We start from the raw sequence: 17,673 nt of genomic DNA on the forward strand, positions 1-17,673 counted from the left end.
TGACATGTTCCTTGGGTGGCAGTGGCAAAAGAAGGTGTGTTACTTGGGTAGTTGGTGATCCTCTCAATGAAAAAAGGATGCTGTACCTACCATTATCTCTTATCTTGTATCATTCTATAACATAAAGGTAATATTAGATTTAAAATCATAATATGTGAGTCTGACTATTCAAGCCCATAACAACTGTTGTTTAGTGTACTATCTGATAAATTATACATTGATTTATTTGACTATTTTCAGTTTATCCCACTAGAACATAAACCATATGAGAATTTTTCATTCTTGTCCACTGTCACCAGAGCCCAAAAGCATACCTGATATAAAATATAATACACATACACATTTATATTAATATGTTGAATGAATTAATCAATCAAAGGAAAAATGAAGAAAGAATATCCAATAAAAAGTATCAAAGAGAGAAAAGGAAATCCAAAAATTACAGAAAAAAGATGGAAATAACCAATTATATCAAATGTTGCAAAGAGTCTTAATATGATAATAAATACAAGATACCCATAATGTTTGATAATTGGGAGGTCAATAACCTTGGAGAAAGTAAGTTTTAATAGAGTAGTGAGAAAAGCTAATTGCTTGAAAAAAGAAAGAAAAGAATATCAGTGAGTAGTGCAGAAGTAACAGTAATTTCTAAAGAATAAATTGAGCACCTAAGAAAAGAAGTTAGAGAAACTAAATACTGTACTAATGAGTTAACATGTTTTTAAAGGTAGCAAACTTCAAACAACTTACCAATCTCTTGCTCTGATGACAGAGGATTTAGATTTCTTGCAGAATAATGTTCATTAAACTGGAAAATAATTTCCATTAAATATTACTTGTGAAATCAGTAAGACAGTATATATAGTACATATATTTGAATCTAAAGCTTAGTTCTTCTAATACACAGAATTAAAGTAGACATATGGTACCTTTATATAGCACACTCTTATACTTAAAAAGATCTATCTTCAAAACCTGTCATTTACTTATATTAAAATAAGGTCTATTGATTTGATTCAGGCAAAATACACTGTACTAAAGATAGCTCTTACTTTAGAATTTTAATATGATATTTTGCTTTATTCTGAAAGCTTTTAACAAATCAGGTTGTTGGTATTTTTTTTGCCTATAAAAGTAACAGGAAGTGGATAGCTTCATGTCAGTTGAGATCAAGTTTTGCTGCCAAAAGTCTATTTTCTCAGTAAAACAGGCTTTTTAAAAAAAAATGAGATCATGACAGCATAGTTTTCTGTGCACCTTTTTCCTCTTCACATTGCATTGTGAGCATTTGTCCATGTCATTATTATTCTAAAATCTGACTCTTTCCATGGCTCTATAATATTCCTCCACATAGACAAACCAGACAGTTTCAACCATCCTTTTATACTGGACATGTAAGTTGTCCCAACTTTGTTTCTTATATAGAAGTCACATGTGAATAAACACTGTTATGCACAGATTTATGTTTCTTTGACAATTAATAAGGAAAGCTGTTTTCTCATAGATTTTATAAGCCACTTGAATTTCTTTTTCAGTGAATTATCTCTTTGTCAAATGGACTTTGCTCATTTTTCTATTGAGAAAGTAATTTTTTCCTTTTTGGTACATATAAGCACTTTATAGTCTAGAGCCGTTAATTAACTATTTGCGATCTTATTGCAAATATTTTACATCTTCATCATTTTGCCCTTAAAATTTTTTAACATATAGAAGTTTAGATTTTGGGGTCACTTCCAAGATGGCCAAATAGGAAGAGCTCTGGTCTGCAGCTCCCAGCTAGATCTACACAGAAGACAGGTGATCTCTGCATTTCCAACTGAGGTACCTGGTTCATCTCAATGGGACTGGTTGGACAGTGGGTGCAGCCCACGGAGGGTGAGCTGCAGCAGGGCAGGGCGTCCCCTCACCCGTGAAGTGCATGGGGTTGGGGGATTTCCCTTTCCTAGCCAAGGGAAGCTGTGACAGACTGTACCTGGAAAAACAGTACACTCCCGCCCAAATACTGCACTTTGTCCAAGGTCTTAGCAACCAGCAGACCAGGAGATTCCCTCCCGTGCCTGGCTCGGTGAGTGCCACGCCCAAGGAGCCTTGCTCACTGCTAGCATAGCAGTCTGAGATTGACCTGTGAGGCTGCAGCCTGGCAGGGGGAGGGGTGTCTGCCATTGCTGAGGCTTGAGTAGGTAAACAAAGCAGCCAGGAAGCTTGAACTGGGGGAGCCCACCACAGCTCAGCAAGGCCTACTGCCTCTATAGACTCAAACTCTGTGAGCAGGGCACAGCTGAACAAAAGGCAATAGAAAACTTCTGCAGACCTAAATGTCCCCATCTGACAGCTATGAAGAGAGCAGTGGTTCTCCCAGTATGGCGTTCAAGCTCAGAGAATGGACAGACTGCCTCCTCAAGTGGGTCCCTGACCCCCATGCAGCCTGACTGGGAGACATCTCCCAGTAGAGGCTGACAGACACCTCAAACAGGTAGGTGACCCTATGGGACAAAGATTCCAGAAGAAGGATCAGGCACCAATATTTGCTGTTCTGCAATATTTACTGTTCTGCAGCCTCTGCTGGTGATACACAGGCAAACAGGGTCTGGAGTGGATCTCCAGCAAACTACAACAGACCTGCAGCTGAGGGGCCTGACTGTTAGAAGGAAAACTAACAAACAGAAAGGAATAGCATCAACATCAACAAAAAGGACATCCACACCAAAACCCCATCTGTAGGTTACCAACATAAAAGACCAAAGGTAGATAAAACCACAAAGATGGGGAGAAACCAGAGCAGAAAAGCTGAAAATTCAAAAAACCAGAGTGCCTCTTCTCCTCAAAAGGATTGCTGCTCCTTGCCAGCAATGGAACAAAACTGGAAAGAAAATGACTTTGACGAGTTGATGGATGCAGGCTTCAGAAGGTCGGTAATAACAAACTTCTACGAGCTAAAGGAGCATGTTCTAACCCATCACAAAGAAGCTAAAAACCTTGAAAAAAGGTTAGACGAATGGCTAACTAGAATAAACAGTGTAGAGAAGACTTTAAATAGCCTGATGGAGCTGAAAACCGTGGCACAAGAACTTCAGGACACATGCAAAAGCTTCAATAGCCGATTCGATTAAGTGGAAGAAAGGATATCAGTGATTGAAGATCAAATTAATGAAATAAAGCAAGAAGACAAGATTAGAGAAGAAAGAGTAAAAAGAAACAAACGAAGTCTCCAAGAAATATGGGAATATGTGAAAAGACCAAATATACGTTTGATTGGTGTACCTGAAAGTGACGGGGAGAATGGAACCAAGTTAGAAAATACTCTTCAGGATATTATCCAGGAGAACTTCCCTAATCTAGCAAGGCAGGCCAACATTCAAATTCAGGAAATGCAGATACCACCACAAAGATACTCCTCAAAAAGAGCAACCCCAAGACACATAATTGTCAGATTCACCAAGATTGAAATGAAGGAAACAATGTTAAGGGCAGCCAGAGAGAAAGGTCGGGTTACCCACAAAGGGAATCCCATCAGACCCACAATCCCATCAGACTAACAGCAGATCTCTCAGCAGAAACCCTACAAGCCAGAAGAGAGTAGGGGCCAATATTCAACATTCTTAAAGAAAAGAATTTTCAACCCAGAATCTCATATCCAGCCAAACTAAGCTTCATAAGTGAAGGAGAAATAAAATACTTTACAGACAAGCAAATGCTGAGAGATTTTTGTCACCACCAGGCCTGCCTTACAAGAGCTCCTGAAGGGAGCACTAAACTTGGAAAGGAACAACCAATACCAGCCACTGCAAAAACATGCCAAATTGTAAAGACCATCGATGCTATGAAGAAACTACATCAATTAACGGGCAAAATAACCAGCTAACATCATGACAGGATCAAATTCAAACGTAACAATATTAACCTTAAATGCAAATGGGCTAAATACCCCAATAAAAAGACACAGACTGGCAAATTGGATAAAGAGTCAAGACCCATCACTGTGCTGTATTCAGGAGACCCATCTTACATGCAGAGACACACATAGGCTCAAAACAAAGGGATGGAGGAAGATATACCAAGCAAACTGAAAGGAAAAAAAGCAGGAGTTGCAATCCTAGTCTCTGATAAAACAGACTTTAAACCAACAAAGATCAAAAGAGATAATGAAGGCTATTACAAAATGATAAAGGGATCAATTCAACAAGAAGAGCTAACTATCCTAAATATATATGCACCCAATACAGGAGCACCCAGATTCATAAAGCAAGTCATTAGAGAGCTACAAAGAGACTTAGACTCCCACATAATAATGGGAGACGTTAACACAACACTGTCAATATTAGACAGATCAACAAGACAGAAAGTTAACAAGGATATCCAGGACTTGAACTCAGCTCTGCACCAAATGGGCCTAATAGACATCTACAGTACTCTCCAACCCAAATCAACAGAATATACATTCTTCTCCGCACCACATTGCACTTATTCTAAAATCGACCACATAATTGGAAGTAAAACACTCCTCAGCAAATGTAAAAGGACATAAATCACAACAAACTGTCTCTCAGACCACAGTGCAATCAAATTAGAACTCAGGATTAAGAAACTCACTCAAACCCCCACAACTACATGGAAACTGAACAACCTGCTCCTGAATGACTACTGGATAAATAACAAAATGAAAGGAGAAATAAAGACGTTCTTTGAAACCAATGAGAACAAAGACAAAATGTACCAGAATCTCTGGGACACATTTAAAGCAGTGTGTAGAGGGAAATTTATAGTACTAAATACTCACAAGAGAAAGCAGGAAAGATCTAAAATCGACACCCTAACATCAAAATTAAAAGAACTAGAGGAGCAAGAGCAAAGAAATTCAAAAGCTAGCTGAAGGCAAGAAATAACTAAGATCAGAGCAGAACTGAAGAGCTAGAGACACAAAAAACCCTTCAACAAATCAATGAATCCAGCATTGGATTCAACAAAATTGATAGACTGCTAGCAAGACTAGTAAACAAGAAAAGAGAGAAGAATCAAATAGATGCAATAAAAAATGTTAAGGGGATATCACCACTGATCCCACAGAAATACAAAGTACCATCAGAGAATACTAAAAACACCTCTATGCAAATAAACTAGAAAATTTAGAAGAAATGCTTAAATTCCTGGACATATACACCCTGCAAAGACTAAACCAGGAAGATGTTGAATCTCTGAATAGACCAATGACAGGTTCTGAAATTGAGGCAATAATTAATAGACTACCAACCAAAAAAAGTCCAGGACCAGACGGATTCACAACCAAATTCTACCACAGGTACAAAGAGGAGCTGACACCATTCCTTCTGAAACTATTCCAATCAATAGAATAAAAGGGAATCCCCCATAACTCATTTCATGAGGCCAGCATCATCTTGATACCAAAGCCTGGCAGAGACACAACAAAAAAAGAGAATTTTAGACCAATATCCCTGATGAACATCAATGTGAAAATCCTCAATAAAATACTGGCAAATCAAATACAGCAGCACATCAAAAAGTTTATCCACCACGATCAAGTTGGCTTCATCCCTAGGATGCAAGGCTGGCTCAACATATGCAAATCAATACACGTGATCCATCACATAAACAGAACCAATGACAAAAACCACATGATTATCTCAATAGATGCAGAAAAGGCCTTTGACAAAATTCAACACCCCTTCAAGCTAAAAACTCTCAATAAACTAGGTATTGATGGAACGTATCTCAAAATAATAAGAGCTATTTATGACAAACCCACAGCCAGTATCATACTGAATGGGCAAAAACTGGAAGCATTCCCTTCGAAAACGGGCACAAGACAAGGATGCCCTCTCACACCACTCCTATTCAATATAGTGCTGGAAGTTCTGGCCAGGGCAATCAGGCAAGAGAAAGAAATAAAGGGTATTCGAATAGGAAAAGAGGAAGTCAAATTATCCCTGTTTGCAGATGACATGATTGTATATTTAGAAAAGCCCATCATCTCAGCCCAAAATCTCCTTAAGCTGATAAGCAACTTCAGCAGTCTCAGGATACAAAATCAATGTGCAAAAATCACAAGCATTCCTATACACCACTAACAGACAGAGAGCCAAATCATGAGTGAACTCCCATTCACAAATGCTTCAAAGAGAATAAAATACCTAGAAACACAACTTACAAGGCATGTGAAGGACCTCTTCAAGGAGAACTACAAACCACTGCTCAATGAAATAAAAGAGGACACAAACAAATGGAAGAACATTCCATGCTCATGGATAGAAAGACTCAATATTGTGAAAATGGCCATACTGCCCAAGATAATTTATAGATCCAATGCTATCCCCATCAAGCTACCAAAGACTTTCTTCATAGAATTGGAAAAAACTACTTTAAATTTCATATGGAACCCAAAAAAAGCCCGCATAGCCAAGACAATCCTAAGCAAAAAGACCAAAGCTGGAGGCATCACACTACCTGACTTCAAACTATACTACAAGTCTATAGTAACCAAAACAGCTTGGTACCGGTACCAAAACAGACATATAGACCAATGAAACAGAACAGAGGCCTCAGAAATAACACCACACATGTACAACCATCTGATCTTTGACAAACCTGACAAAAACAGCAATGGGGAAAGGATTCCCTATTTAATAAATGGTGCTGGGAAAACTGGCTAGCCATATGTAGAAAGCTGAAACTGGATCCCTTCCTTACATCTTATACAAAAATTAACTCAAGATGGATTAAAGACTTAAATGTAAGACCTAAAACCATAAAAACCCCAGAAGAAAACCTAGGCAATACCATTCACGACACAGGCATGGCCGAGGACTTCATGACCAAAACACCAAAAGCAATGGCAACAAAAGCCAAAATAGACAAATGGAATCTAATTAAAATAAAGAGCTTCTGCACAGCAAAAGAAACTATCATCAGAGTGAACAGGCAACCTACAGAATGGGAGAAAATTTTTGCAATCTACCCATCTGACAACGGGCTAATATCCAGAATCTACAAAGAACTTAAACAAATTTATAAGAAAAAAAATAAAAAAGTGGGCAAAGGATATGAAGACACTTCTCAAAAGCAGACATTTATGCAGCCAACAGACACATGAAAAAATGCTCATCATCACTGGTCATTAGAGAAATGCAAATCAAAACCACAATGAGATACTATCTCATGCTAGTTAGAATGGCAATTATTAAAAAGTCAGGAAACAACAGATGCTGGAGAGGATATGGAGAAATAGGAACACTTTTACAGTGTTCGTGGGAGTGTAAATTAGTTCTACCATTATGGAAGATAGTGTGGCAATTCCTCAAGGATCTAGAACTAGAAATACCGTTTGACCCAGCAATCCCATTACTGGGTATATACCCAAAGGATTATAAATCATGCTGCTATAAAGACACATGTACACGTATGTTTTTTGTGGCACTATTCACAATAGCAAAGACTTGGAACCAACCCAAATGTCCATCAACATCAATGATAGAATGGATTAAGAAAATGTGGCACATATACACCATGGAATACTATGCAGCCATAAAAAGGATGAGTTCATGTTCTTTGCAGGGACATGGATGCAGCTGGAAACCATCATTCTCAGCAAACTATCACAAGGACAGAAAACCAAACACCGCATGTTCTCATTCATAGGTGGAAACTGAACAATGAGAACACATGGACACAGGGTGGGGAACATTACATACTGGGGCCTGTCAGGGAGTAGGGGGCTGGGGGAGGGATAGCATTAGGAGAAATACCCAATGTAGATGACAAGTTGATTGGTGCAGCAAACCAACATGGCACATGTATACCTATGTAACAAACCTGTATGTTGTGCACATTACCCTAGAACTTAAAGCATAATTTAAAAAAAGAAGTTTAGATTTTGTATGTAATCAAACCCAATTATTTTCTTTTGCTTCTTCTTCCACCGTTTTCATGCTTAGAGAATCCTTCCTCCTAAGATTTGGTAAATATTCACCTATATTTCTTCAGAAATATATTGTGGTTAATATTTTCTTATATAATTTAATGCATCTGTAACTTCTATTGATGTACAGTGTAAGATGAATGCGTAATTTACTCCTATTAATTTGTAGTCTATCATTATCACATTATAAAATCTTTGGTTTCAAGACTTTCTAGCCCATACCATTGATCAATCAGTCCTTAAAACCGTTATCATGCCTTTTATTACTCTAGCCTTATAGGATGTTTGAATATTTAGAAAGTAAGTTTCCCTCACCAATCTGTTTCATAATATTTAGGATTTATAATTACATCCTCTCTTTCATTCCTAATATAAGGATTTTGTCAATTTTGTCAATTATTTTCAAATAATCAACTTTGACTTTGTTAATTTCCTCTATTGTTTGTTTTTCCATTTCACTGATTTCTCTTATTTTGTTTCTTCATTTTACTTCAGGTTTGCTTAGTTCTTCTTTCTCTAGATTCTCAAAATGAAATCTTAGGTCACTGATTTTAGGCCTTTCTTCTTTTTATTATGTAATTATTAGCTAAATTATTTAAAGCTATTTTTTGCTCTGGCTTTCGCAACATCCCATAATTTTTGATAGGCTGGATTTTCCTAATGCAGTTTAAAATCCTTCCTAAAAGGGAATCCACTGCCTTGAAGGGAAGGACCCAGTCCTGGCAGAATTAATCACCCACTGACTAAAGAGCCCTTGGGCCCTGAATAACCAGGAGTGATACCCAGGTAGTATGCTGTGGGCCTTGGGCTCTGAGAGGTGCTGGCTTCAGTTGTGACCCAGCACATTCCCAGCTATGGTGGCTATGGTAAAAGACCCCATCTGTTTAAGAAAAGCAGAGGAAAAAGTAAAGGGCATTTTATCTTGCACACTAGGTACCAGCTCAGCCACAGTGGAGTAGAACAAGCATGATCTTGGGGTCCCTGAGTTCAGGCCTAGGCTCTTGGACAGCATTTCTGGACCTTCCCTGGGCCAGAGGGGAGCCCACTGCCCTGAAGGGTGAGATCCCATGCCTGGCATCATTCACTGAAGAGCCACTGGGCTTCGAGTGGATATCAGCAGTGTCCTGGCAGACCCCCACCATGAGCTGATGGTCGTGGGGGCCACAGGGAGAGGCTCCTCTGCCTGTGGAAAGGGAGGGAAGAGCAGGAAGGACTTTGTATTGTGGTTTGAGTGCCAGCTTAGCCACAGTAGAGTAGAACATTGGGCAAATTACTAAGGTTTTTGACTCCAATCCCAAAATCCTAGACAGCATCTCTAGACCTGCCTAGGGCCAGGGGAACTAGCCACCTGAAGGGATGGACACAAATCTGGCTGGCTTCACCACCTGCTGATCACAGAGCTTTAGGGCCTTCAGTGAACACAGCGGGTAGCCAGGTAGTGGTTACAGAAGGCCTTAGCCAAGACCCAATGCTGTGCTGGCTTCAGGAATGGCCCAGTGCAGTCCTAGTCGAGATGGCCACACCTCCCCCCACTCCAGGCAGCTCAGCACAGAGAGAGAGGCTCCATTTGTTTGGGAGAAATCAAGGGAAAATAACAAGTCTCTGCCTGGTAATCCAGAGAATCCTTCCAGATCTTATCCAAGACCACCAAGGCTGTACCTCTCTGAGTCTGCAAACAGCACAGCGTTATTGGGCTTGGAGCCCAAGTCCCTTTGAATACTTGGAAAGCCTCCTCAAGAAAGACGGGCACTACAAGCCCAGACTGTGAAGACTACAATAAATACCTAATTCTTCAATGCCTAGACAACAACAATAACTACAAGCATCAAGATCATCCAGGAAAACATGAACTCACCAAATGAACTAGAAAAATCACCAGGGACCAGTCCTGGTGATTTCTAACACCAGTCAGAAAGGCAATCATTAAAAAATCAGGAAACAACAGGTGCTGGAGAGGATGTGGAGAAATAGGAACACTTTTACACTGTTGGTGGGACTGTAAACTAGTTCAACCATTGTGGAAGTCAGTGTGGTGATTCCTCAAGGATCTAGAACTAGAAATACCATTTGACCCAGCAATCCCATTACTGGGTATATACCCAAAGGATTATAAATCATGCTGCTATAAAGACACATGCACACGTATGTTTATTGCGGCACTATTCACAATAGCAAAGACTTGGAACCAACCCAAATTCCATCAATTATAGACTGAATTAAGAAAATGTGGCACATATACATCATGGAATACTATGCAGCCATAAAAAGGATGAGTTCATGTCCTTTGTAGGGACATGGATGAAGCTGGAAACCATCATTCTGAGCAAACTATCACAAGGACAGAAAACTAAACACCGCATGTTCTCACTCATAGGTGGGAATTGAACAATGAGAACTCTTGGACACAGGATGGGGAACATCACACACCAGGGCCTGTCATGGGGTAGGGGGTGGGGGGAGGGATAGCATTAGGAGATATACCTAATGTAAATGATGAGTTAATGGGTGCAGCACACCAACATGGCAAATGTATACATACGTAACAAAACTGCACATTGTGCACATGTACCCTAGAACTTAAAGTATAATAAAAATAAAGAAATTTAAAAAATTAAAAATAAAATAAAATAATGGGTTAAAAGATAGAATCTCAGGCTGGGCATGGTGGATCACGCCTGTAATCCCAGCACTTTGGGAGGCTGAGGCAGGCAGATAACGAGGTCAGGAGATCGAGACCATCCTGGCCAACATGGTGAAACCCCATCTCTACTAAAGTACAAAAAAAAAAATTAGCCAGGCATGGTGGCACACGCCTATAGTCCCAGCTACTCGGGAGGATGAGGCAGGGGAATCACTTGAACCTGGGAGGTGGAGGTTGCAGTGAGCCAACATTGTGCCAACTGCAAAGACTCCATCTCAAAAAAAAAAAAAAAAAAAAAGATAGAATTTCAAGCCTCATGGTAACCACAATCGAAAAACAGACAATGGATACACCAAAAATAAAAAGCAAGAAATTAAATCTCACCATCAGAGAAAATCACCTTCACTTAAAGGAAGACAGGAAGAAAGGAAAAAAGGAATGAGATCCTGTCATTTGCAACAACATGGATGGAACTAGAGGTCATTATGTTAAATGAAATAAGTCAGGCACAGAAAGACAAACAACATATTCTCACTTATTTGTGGGACCTAAAAATAAGAACAATTGAACTCATGGAGATAGAGAGTAGAAAGATGATTACCAGAGGCTGGGAAAGGTTGGGGGGCGGGGGACTGGGGACAGGTGGGAATGGTTAATGGGTACAAAAACATAGCAAGAATTAATAAGATCTAGTATTTGATAGCACAATAGGGTGACTATAGTCAAAATAATTTAATTGTACATTTTAAAATAACTAAAAGTATAACTGGATTATTTGTAGGACAAAGAATAAATGTTTGAGGGGATGGATACTCTCCCTTTCTATGATATGATTATTTCACATTGCATGCCTGTATCAAAATATCTTATGGAGCCCCATAAATATATACATCTACTATGCACGCATAAAAATTAAAAATAAATAAATAAAAATTTTTTCTGATTTATCTCATGATTTCTTCTTTGATCTATGGCCTACATATTTAGGATTTTCTTAGATATCACATTGAGTTCTAATTTAATTCTGCTGTGGTCAGAGAACATACTCTGATTTCAATCCTTTTAAATTCATTAAGACTCATTTTATGGCCCAGAATATGGAGTATCTTGCTGAAGGTACCATCAGAACCTGAAAAGAATATATATGCTGCAGTTGCTGGATGTGATGTACTATAAAGGTCAATTAGATCAAGGTGATTGATGATGTTATTCAGATCTTATTAAAGATCTTTACTGATTGTGTTATCTAATTCTACCAGCTGCTAAAAGAGAAGTATTAAAAACCTCCAACATGTTTGAATTTTTGTCTATTTCTCTCTTTAATTCTGTCACTTTTTGTTTCATGTTATTTTGAAGCTGTTATTAGGCTTTACACATTTGTGACTGTTATATCTTCCTTATGAATTGACTTTTTTATCTTTATGAAACGTCCCTCTCATTTCTAGTAATATTGTTTAAGACTACCAGAAATGATATTAATATAGCTACTGTGACCTTCTAATGCTTAGTTTTCATGATACATCATTTTCCATCCATTTACTGTCAACCCGTCTTTGCCTTTATATTTAAAGTGTGTTTCTTATAGATAGCTTATATTTGGGTCTTGCTTTTTTTTCCCATTCTTACAATCTTTGTCTTTTAATGAGTGTTAGCCCATTCACAAAATATAATTATTAAAAAGCACATTATTTGGTGTAAAGTTTATTTGTTTTATGATTTTTTTACTGTGTGTATTTTTGTATTGTTTCTTTTCTACCTTGTGGGGTTGAATTTTTTAGAATTTCGTTTTAATTTATCATCAATCTTATTTTTCAATATTTTCCTGATAGTTCTTGACCACTTTCCCCCAGGACAGTTATTAATTATTTTGCCAATCTCCTTCCCCAATCCCACCACCACAAAAACAAAACAAAAAATTAAATACAATCTTGCCAGGATTATAATTAAATTTGAATTGGACTATATTTATAAATTATATTGGGAAGAAATTTATCTTTACAATATTTTTTTCCTATGCAAGTATTGCATGTGTTTATGTATTCATTAACTTTTTTCAGTAGTTTTGTAGTTTTCCTTATTCAAATGTACATGTTTCCTATTACATTTATATACATGCATTTTGCATTCATGTTATTATTGTAAATGAGAATTAAGTAACTATAGTCTACTTTCATGCCCAGCATACTCCTAGGAATTACTTGTTTTTAAAATAAGCATTTAAATAAAAAATGAGACAAAAGTTGAAGATGTAAAATACTATAACATGTATAGTACTATATCATCCATCAATAAATTTGTAATTTCAACAATTTAATGTCAGATATATGCAAATAAAATATTCTAATCCACATAAAATTGGCTAAATGTAATTAAATGAGAAATAACAATATTACTCATATCACATTAAAACTTATGTAGGATTATTAAGTGGTTGGTACTTTTCTAAGTGCTTTATGTGTATAAACTCTAATACTCACAAACCCTATGATAATAGTTATTATTTCATTTTACAGATAAGGAAACCAAGCCACTTACCCAAAATCCCACATCTGGTACACACCTAAGTAGTCTGGCTTCAGAGTCTAGTTTTAACCACTACACTGTAATGTTTCTACTTTTTGAATAAAGCATGTCTCAATTTTCAGCTTTAATTTCTAAATATAGAAATAAGCACTTTATCATGATTCATATCACTGAACAGTAGAAACCAATATTAGGTCTTTTAAAATTAACCAGTGATAATGCTACTATGTATACACATGTAGTTGAAAAGACCAATTTATAATATGGAACATTTTTTATGTTGAGAATTCTAGTTTGTCTGAAAGTTAGACACATTAACTATAAAGTCAAATTCATTTTTTAAACTGCCTTTAGCTGATTTAAATTATCCCTATCCTGAGATCCGTTTTTAATGAACAGATGTCAATATGAGGCATTCGAAGTTGAAAACAAAAAGGTAATAGGGAACTTTGTCATACCATCAATACTCAGAATTTTTTTAAATGCTTCTGTTGATAATCTGCCCCAAGACAGTTTTGTATTAAAGAACTAAAATTACTCAAAGTTCCACAGCAGAATTTTTAGAAATAAAACTTTTGGCTTCTCATATTACCTGATCTGATGAGATTTCTGTATCAAATACAGCAGAATCAAATAAATTCAATCCAGGTGATCTAGAAGTATAACTCATAAGAAAAGAAAGTCCAGGGGATTCCTTTTCTGTTTGAACTTCAGGTACTGCATTTCTATTTCTGTTACTGAGAAATAAGAAATTATCAAAATGTTAAAAAATCTATTATTAAACACTGAATACTGGTAAGCATCATAAGCAACAGCATAGAAGTGAGAATTAGCATAGTAGGGAAATGTAGGAAGTAGTTATTGAAGTGACAATCCTATGGAGAAAGGATTGTATGAGGTGGAGACTAATGTTAAATAAAGTTAAATAAGGCATAACTTACTTATTCTTCACAAGAACCCTATGAAATAGGTACTATTACTATCATTTCCATTTTACAGTAGGGAATTTTGAAGCATAGAAAGGTTAAATGATTTGCTTAAAAGAATAATAAGTGCCAGAGGTGGCAGGTGAATGCAGCAATCACGATTCAAAGTCCAAGCTCTTAACCTTGACACTATACTGTCTTCAAGATTTTGAATGCCAGTTACAAGATTTTAGTGTTGATGAGAAGCCAGCCATTACAGTGATGTATAAGGAAGTTAAATTATAATATGATTTGGGAAAAATAATTAGACAAGACAGTTTATACCAGTGGTTAAAAGCATGGATTCTAGAGCCAGAACGGCCTGGGCTTAAATTTCTATTCTAATGTTGATTAGTTGTATCACCTGTGATTCTGTTTCCTCTTCTGTAAAATAAGGATAATAATGTACCTACACCTAATAAGGCTGTTGTGAATATTAAATGAGCAGTATTTATAAAATGTCTAGAGCAGTGCCTTGCACAGTTTGTTGTTTGTTAAATTTAATAGAAATCTGATGATACTGCCATAACTATCTCTATTACCATAAATGAGTCACTTAACTTTACAGATGATAGTTTTCTCATCCATGGGGAGAGGTCTTAGCGTATGAGCTCACATTCTTTTACAGTTCTCAGGTTTGATGATGAGTTCCATTTCGAATGTGCTGTGCTTGAGTCAACAGCATGACATTCAAATCCATAACTCTTATTAGCAATTTAAAATACGGAAGTAGAGTACAGGTCTGATGCAAAACAACCCTGATGCAGTGAATTCTGCTTGACATATGTTTTAGAGAAACCTCAGGGTTGTTAAGGAAGATAACGGACTAAACATAAAGGTTAAGTGCAGCACTATTTTCTTGGCTGCAAACTACAAATACGTGGTTTCCAAAATTTCATAATCATGTTAGAGATATTTATGCCTAAAGAGCTTGCTTAATAAAAATGGCAAGTCTTGCTTCAGACACTACAACATATGAAGAAATGACTGATGGAATATTAATTGATGATAAGTCTACAATCTACCATATGTGACAACAGCTTTTTAGCTTGACTTTTTTTTTTTTTAATAGAGTCTCACTATGTTGCTCAGGCTGGATTCAAATTCCTGGGCTCGAGAGATCCTCCTCCCTTAGCCTCCCAAATAGCTGGGACTACAGGCACATGCCACTATGCTAGGCTTAGCTTGACATTTTAAATTTTCTTTATCCTTTGGAAAAATCTTAAATCTACACACTATTGCTTTATAAGTACGTGGGATTTATGCCATCTTCAGCTAAATGTTGCAGGAAAAATGGGGAAGAGGGTCTATGAAACAGGAACAGCAGAGTATTAATAATTGTTAAAACAGGGTGATGGGTAAATGGAGGTGTGTTATATTAGTCTTTCTCTTCTTTGCATGTCTGAAATACTACATAATAAAAACTTGTTAAAGGTACTAAGCGTTTTACTATTCCTATCAGTTATTTATGTAATTCAACATACAAATAATTTAACAATAGTTATTAATTAAAATCCTACATTTCGAACGGGGGGGTTTTAGGGAATTTTATTTTCTCCAATGACTCAGGTGCTTTCACAGCTTTGGGAGTTCCTAAAAATATAGGAATTTCAGACGTTCGTGGAAAATTCTCAGCTCTCTCTTCTACTTCGTCACTATCATTTTCTATTGACTTCCCAAAATGTTCAGTATATATAGCCTGCAAATTCAAAGTAACAGAAAACTATAAAACAAATGCTGCTGCATTAATGACATACATAAAAATGCATGAGGTGGAAAATACCTTATTAATCCATGATGTTAACATTTCACAGACAAAATAACTGAAATAAGAATAACTGGTGAAAGTAATACTAAAACATATATCAAAATATAGAAAAATAAATATTTATCCGATTTTTTCTTTTCTTTCCAGTTCCATCTTCCACTTCTACCTGAAAAAGTAAATGACAGCCAGAACATATTGGAATTGATGAAAAAAAAGACTAGGAATGATTTTTCTTTTAAAATTTCCACAATATGCTCTTTGGGTGAACAATTACATAGGCTATCTCCTTGAAAGTGAAAAATGATGTACTTTTAAGCAATCTTGCTCTCATTGATTAATTACATTTTCACACTTTTTTTGACCTTATAAATCTGTTATGCTACTTTCTCTACAATAATTGAGAATCTGAATACTAATTTTCCTTTATGTCATTTTGTAGAATAGTGATATGATTTCTCAAATATGCTTGTTATGCCAAATCCCATTACAGAAATAATTTGGGTCTCTTCATCAAAAAAATTAAAATGTGCTTATTACGTGTGTTTTTTACAGCAAAATACTACTTGCTGTTTCTCTTATTTTAACCTTTAATAGTTAGACTGAACTTGATATACATTGTTTACATCTATCATCAGTAAAGTGTTCCACTATTTAAATAATGCTTTCAAGATACTTTTATGGCAACCACTGCTCTTGAATTGCCGTGGCAAATCATTCAATCTTACCAAACAAAATTATGTTCATCAATCATTATTTAGTTATGGTCAATATATATTGTCACTTACTGATGATAACTTTTTGTACATTTTTTTTAATTTTTAAAAAAATTTATTGATGCATAACTGTACATAGTTTTGGGATACATGTGATAATTTAACACATGCAATTTGTAAATATCAAATCAGTGTACTTGGGATATCCATCACCTTAAATATTTGTCTTTTCTTCATGCTAGAAACTCTGAATTATTCTCTTCTAGCTATTTTGACAGGTACAATAGATGGCTGTAAGTCGTAGTCACCATACTGATCTATCTAACACAAGGCCTTATTTCTTCTCTCAAACTATATAGTTGTATCCATTAATTAGCTTCTCTACATTCCTTCTTCCCCACTACCCTTCCTGGACTCTGGTAACCACCAATCTATCCTGTATCATCTTGAAACCCGCTTTTTTAGCTCCCACATATGAGTGAGAAGATGTGATATTTGTCTTTCTGTACTTGGTTTATTTTGCTTAACATAATGACCACCAGTTCCATCCATGTTGCTGCAAATAACTAAATTTCACTCTTTTTTATGGCCGAATAATATATTTTTGTATATTTTCATATAAAATTTTTGTGGCTTCATCTTTTAATCTGAAAAATAGAATCTGTAACTCTCTAGAAACCTGATCACCAAGCTAACAACATCTCACATAAATCACTGTACTAAATCTGAAATTTAAATAGACATAATATTTTAAATTGGAATTTTTGCTTAGAAATTAGAGATCAAACATTTGACTTACTTGTGAAGTACATTTTGATTCTCTTACTTGTCTTACTGTCCCTTTATCTCCATACTCAGCATCTGTTGTCATATGAGAACAAACTATTTTTCTTTTTGTAATTTTATTGTAAAATAAAACATAGTCTAGCCATTTGAAATTGCTAATATTTAGCTGTTTTAACCTACAAAAATGGCAACTTCATATGGTTCAACATAATACATACAGATAAGAGAATAAAACATAATATGAACAGTTTAACAAACAGAATTATAAAGAGAATACCCATGTTTCTTTACCCAGGGAAAGAAATACAACATCATGAGCACTCTAAAAGGTTTCATATTCACCATGT

General features: G+C 36.2%; 1 protein-coding gene across 29 annotated transcripts in view; it reads right to left on the reverse strand.

The window, feature by feature from the left end:
- The window catches only part of C14H14orf39 (chromosome 14 C14orf39 homolog), a 121,314-nt gene that overhangs the window by 76,545 nt on the left and 27,096 nt on the right, over positions 1-17,673 (reverse strand). For all 29 annotated transcript variants that reach the window (XM_063793514.1, XM_063793515.1, XM_063793511.1 and 26 more), the window contains 4 exons: positions 17,340-17,401; positions 15,580-15,758; positions 13,687-13,831; positions 751-808 (listed from right to left, as the gene is read on the reverse strand). In XM_063793514.1, coding sequence (XP_063649584.1) covers positions 751-808; positions 13,687-13,831; positions 15,580-15,758; positions 17,340-17,401 — 444 coding nt within the window. The remainder of the gene's footprint in view (positions 1-750; positions 809-13,686; positions 13,832-15,579; positions 15,759-17,339; positions 17,402-17,673) is intronic.

The sequence above is a fragment of the Pan troglodytes genome, chromosome 15 (genome assembly GCF_028858775.2).
Source record: "Pan troglodytes isolate AG18354 chromosome 15, NHGRI_mPanTro3-v2.0_pri, whole genome shotgun sequence".
In the NCBI taxonomy this organism is placed as follows: domain Eukaryota; kingdom Metazoa; phylum Chordata; class Mammalia; order Primates; family Hominidae; genus Pan; species Pan troglodytes.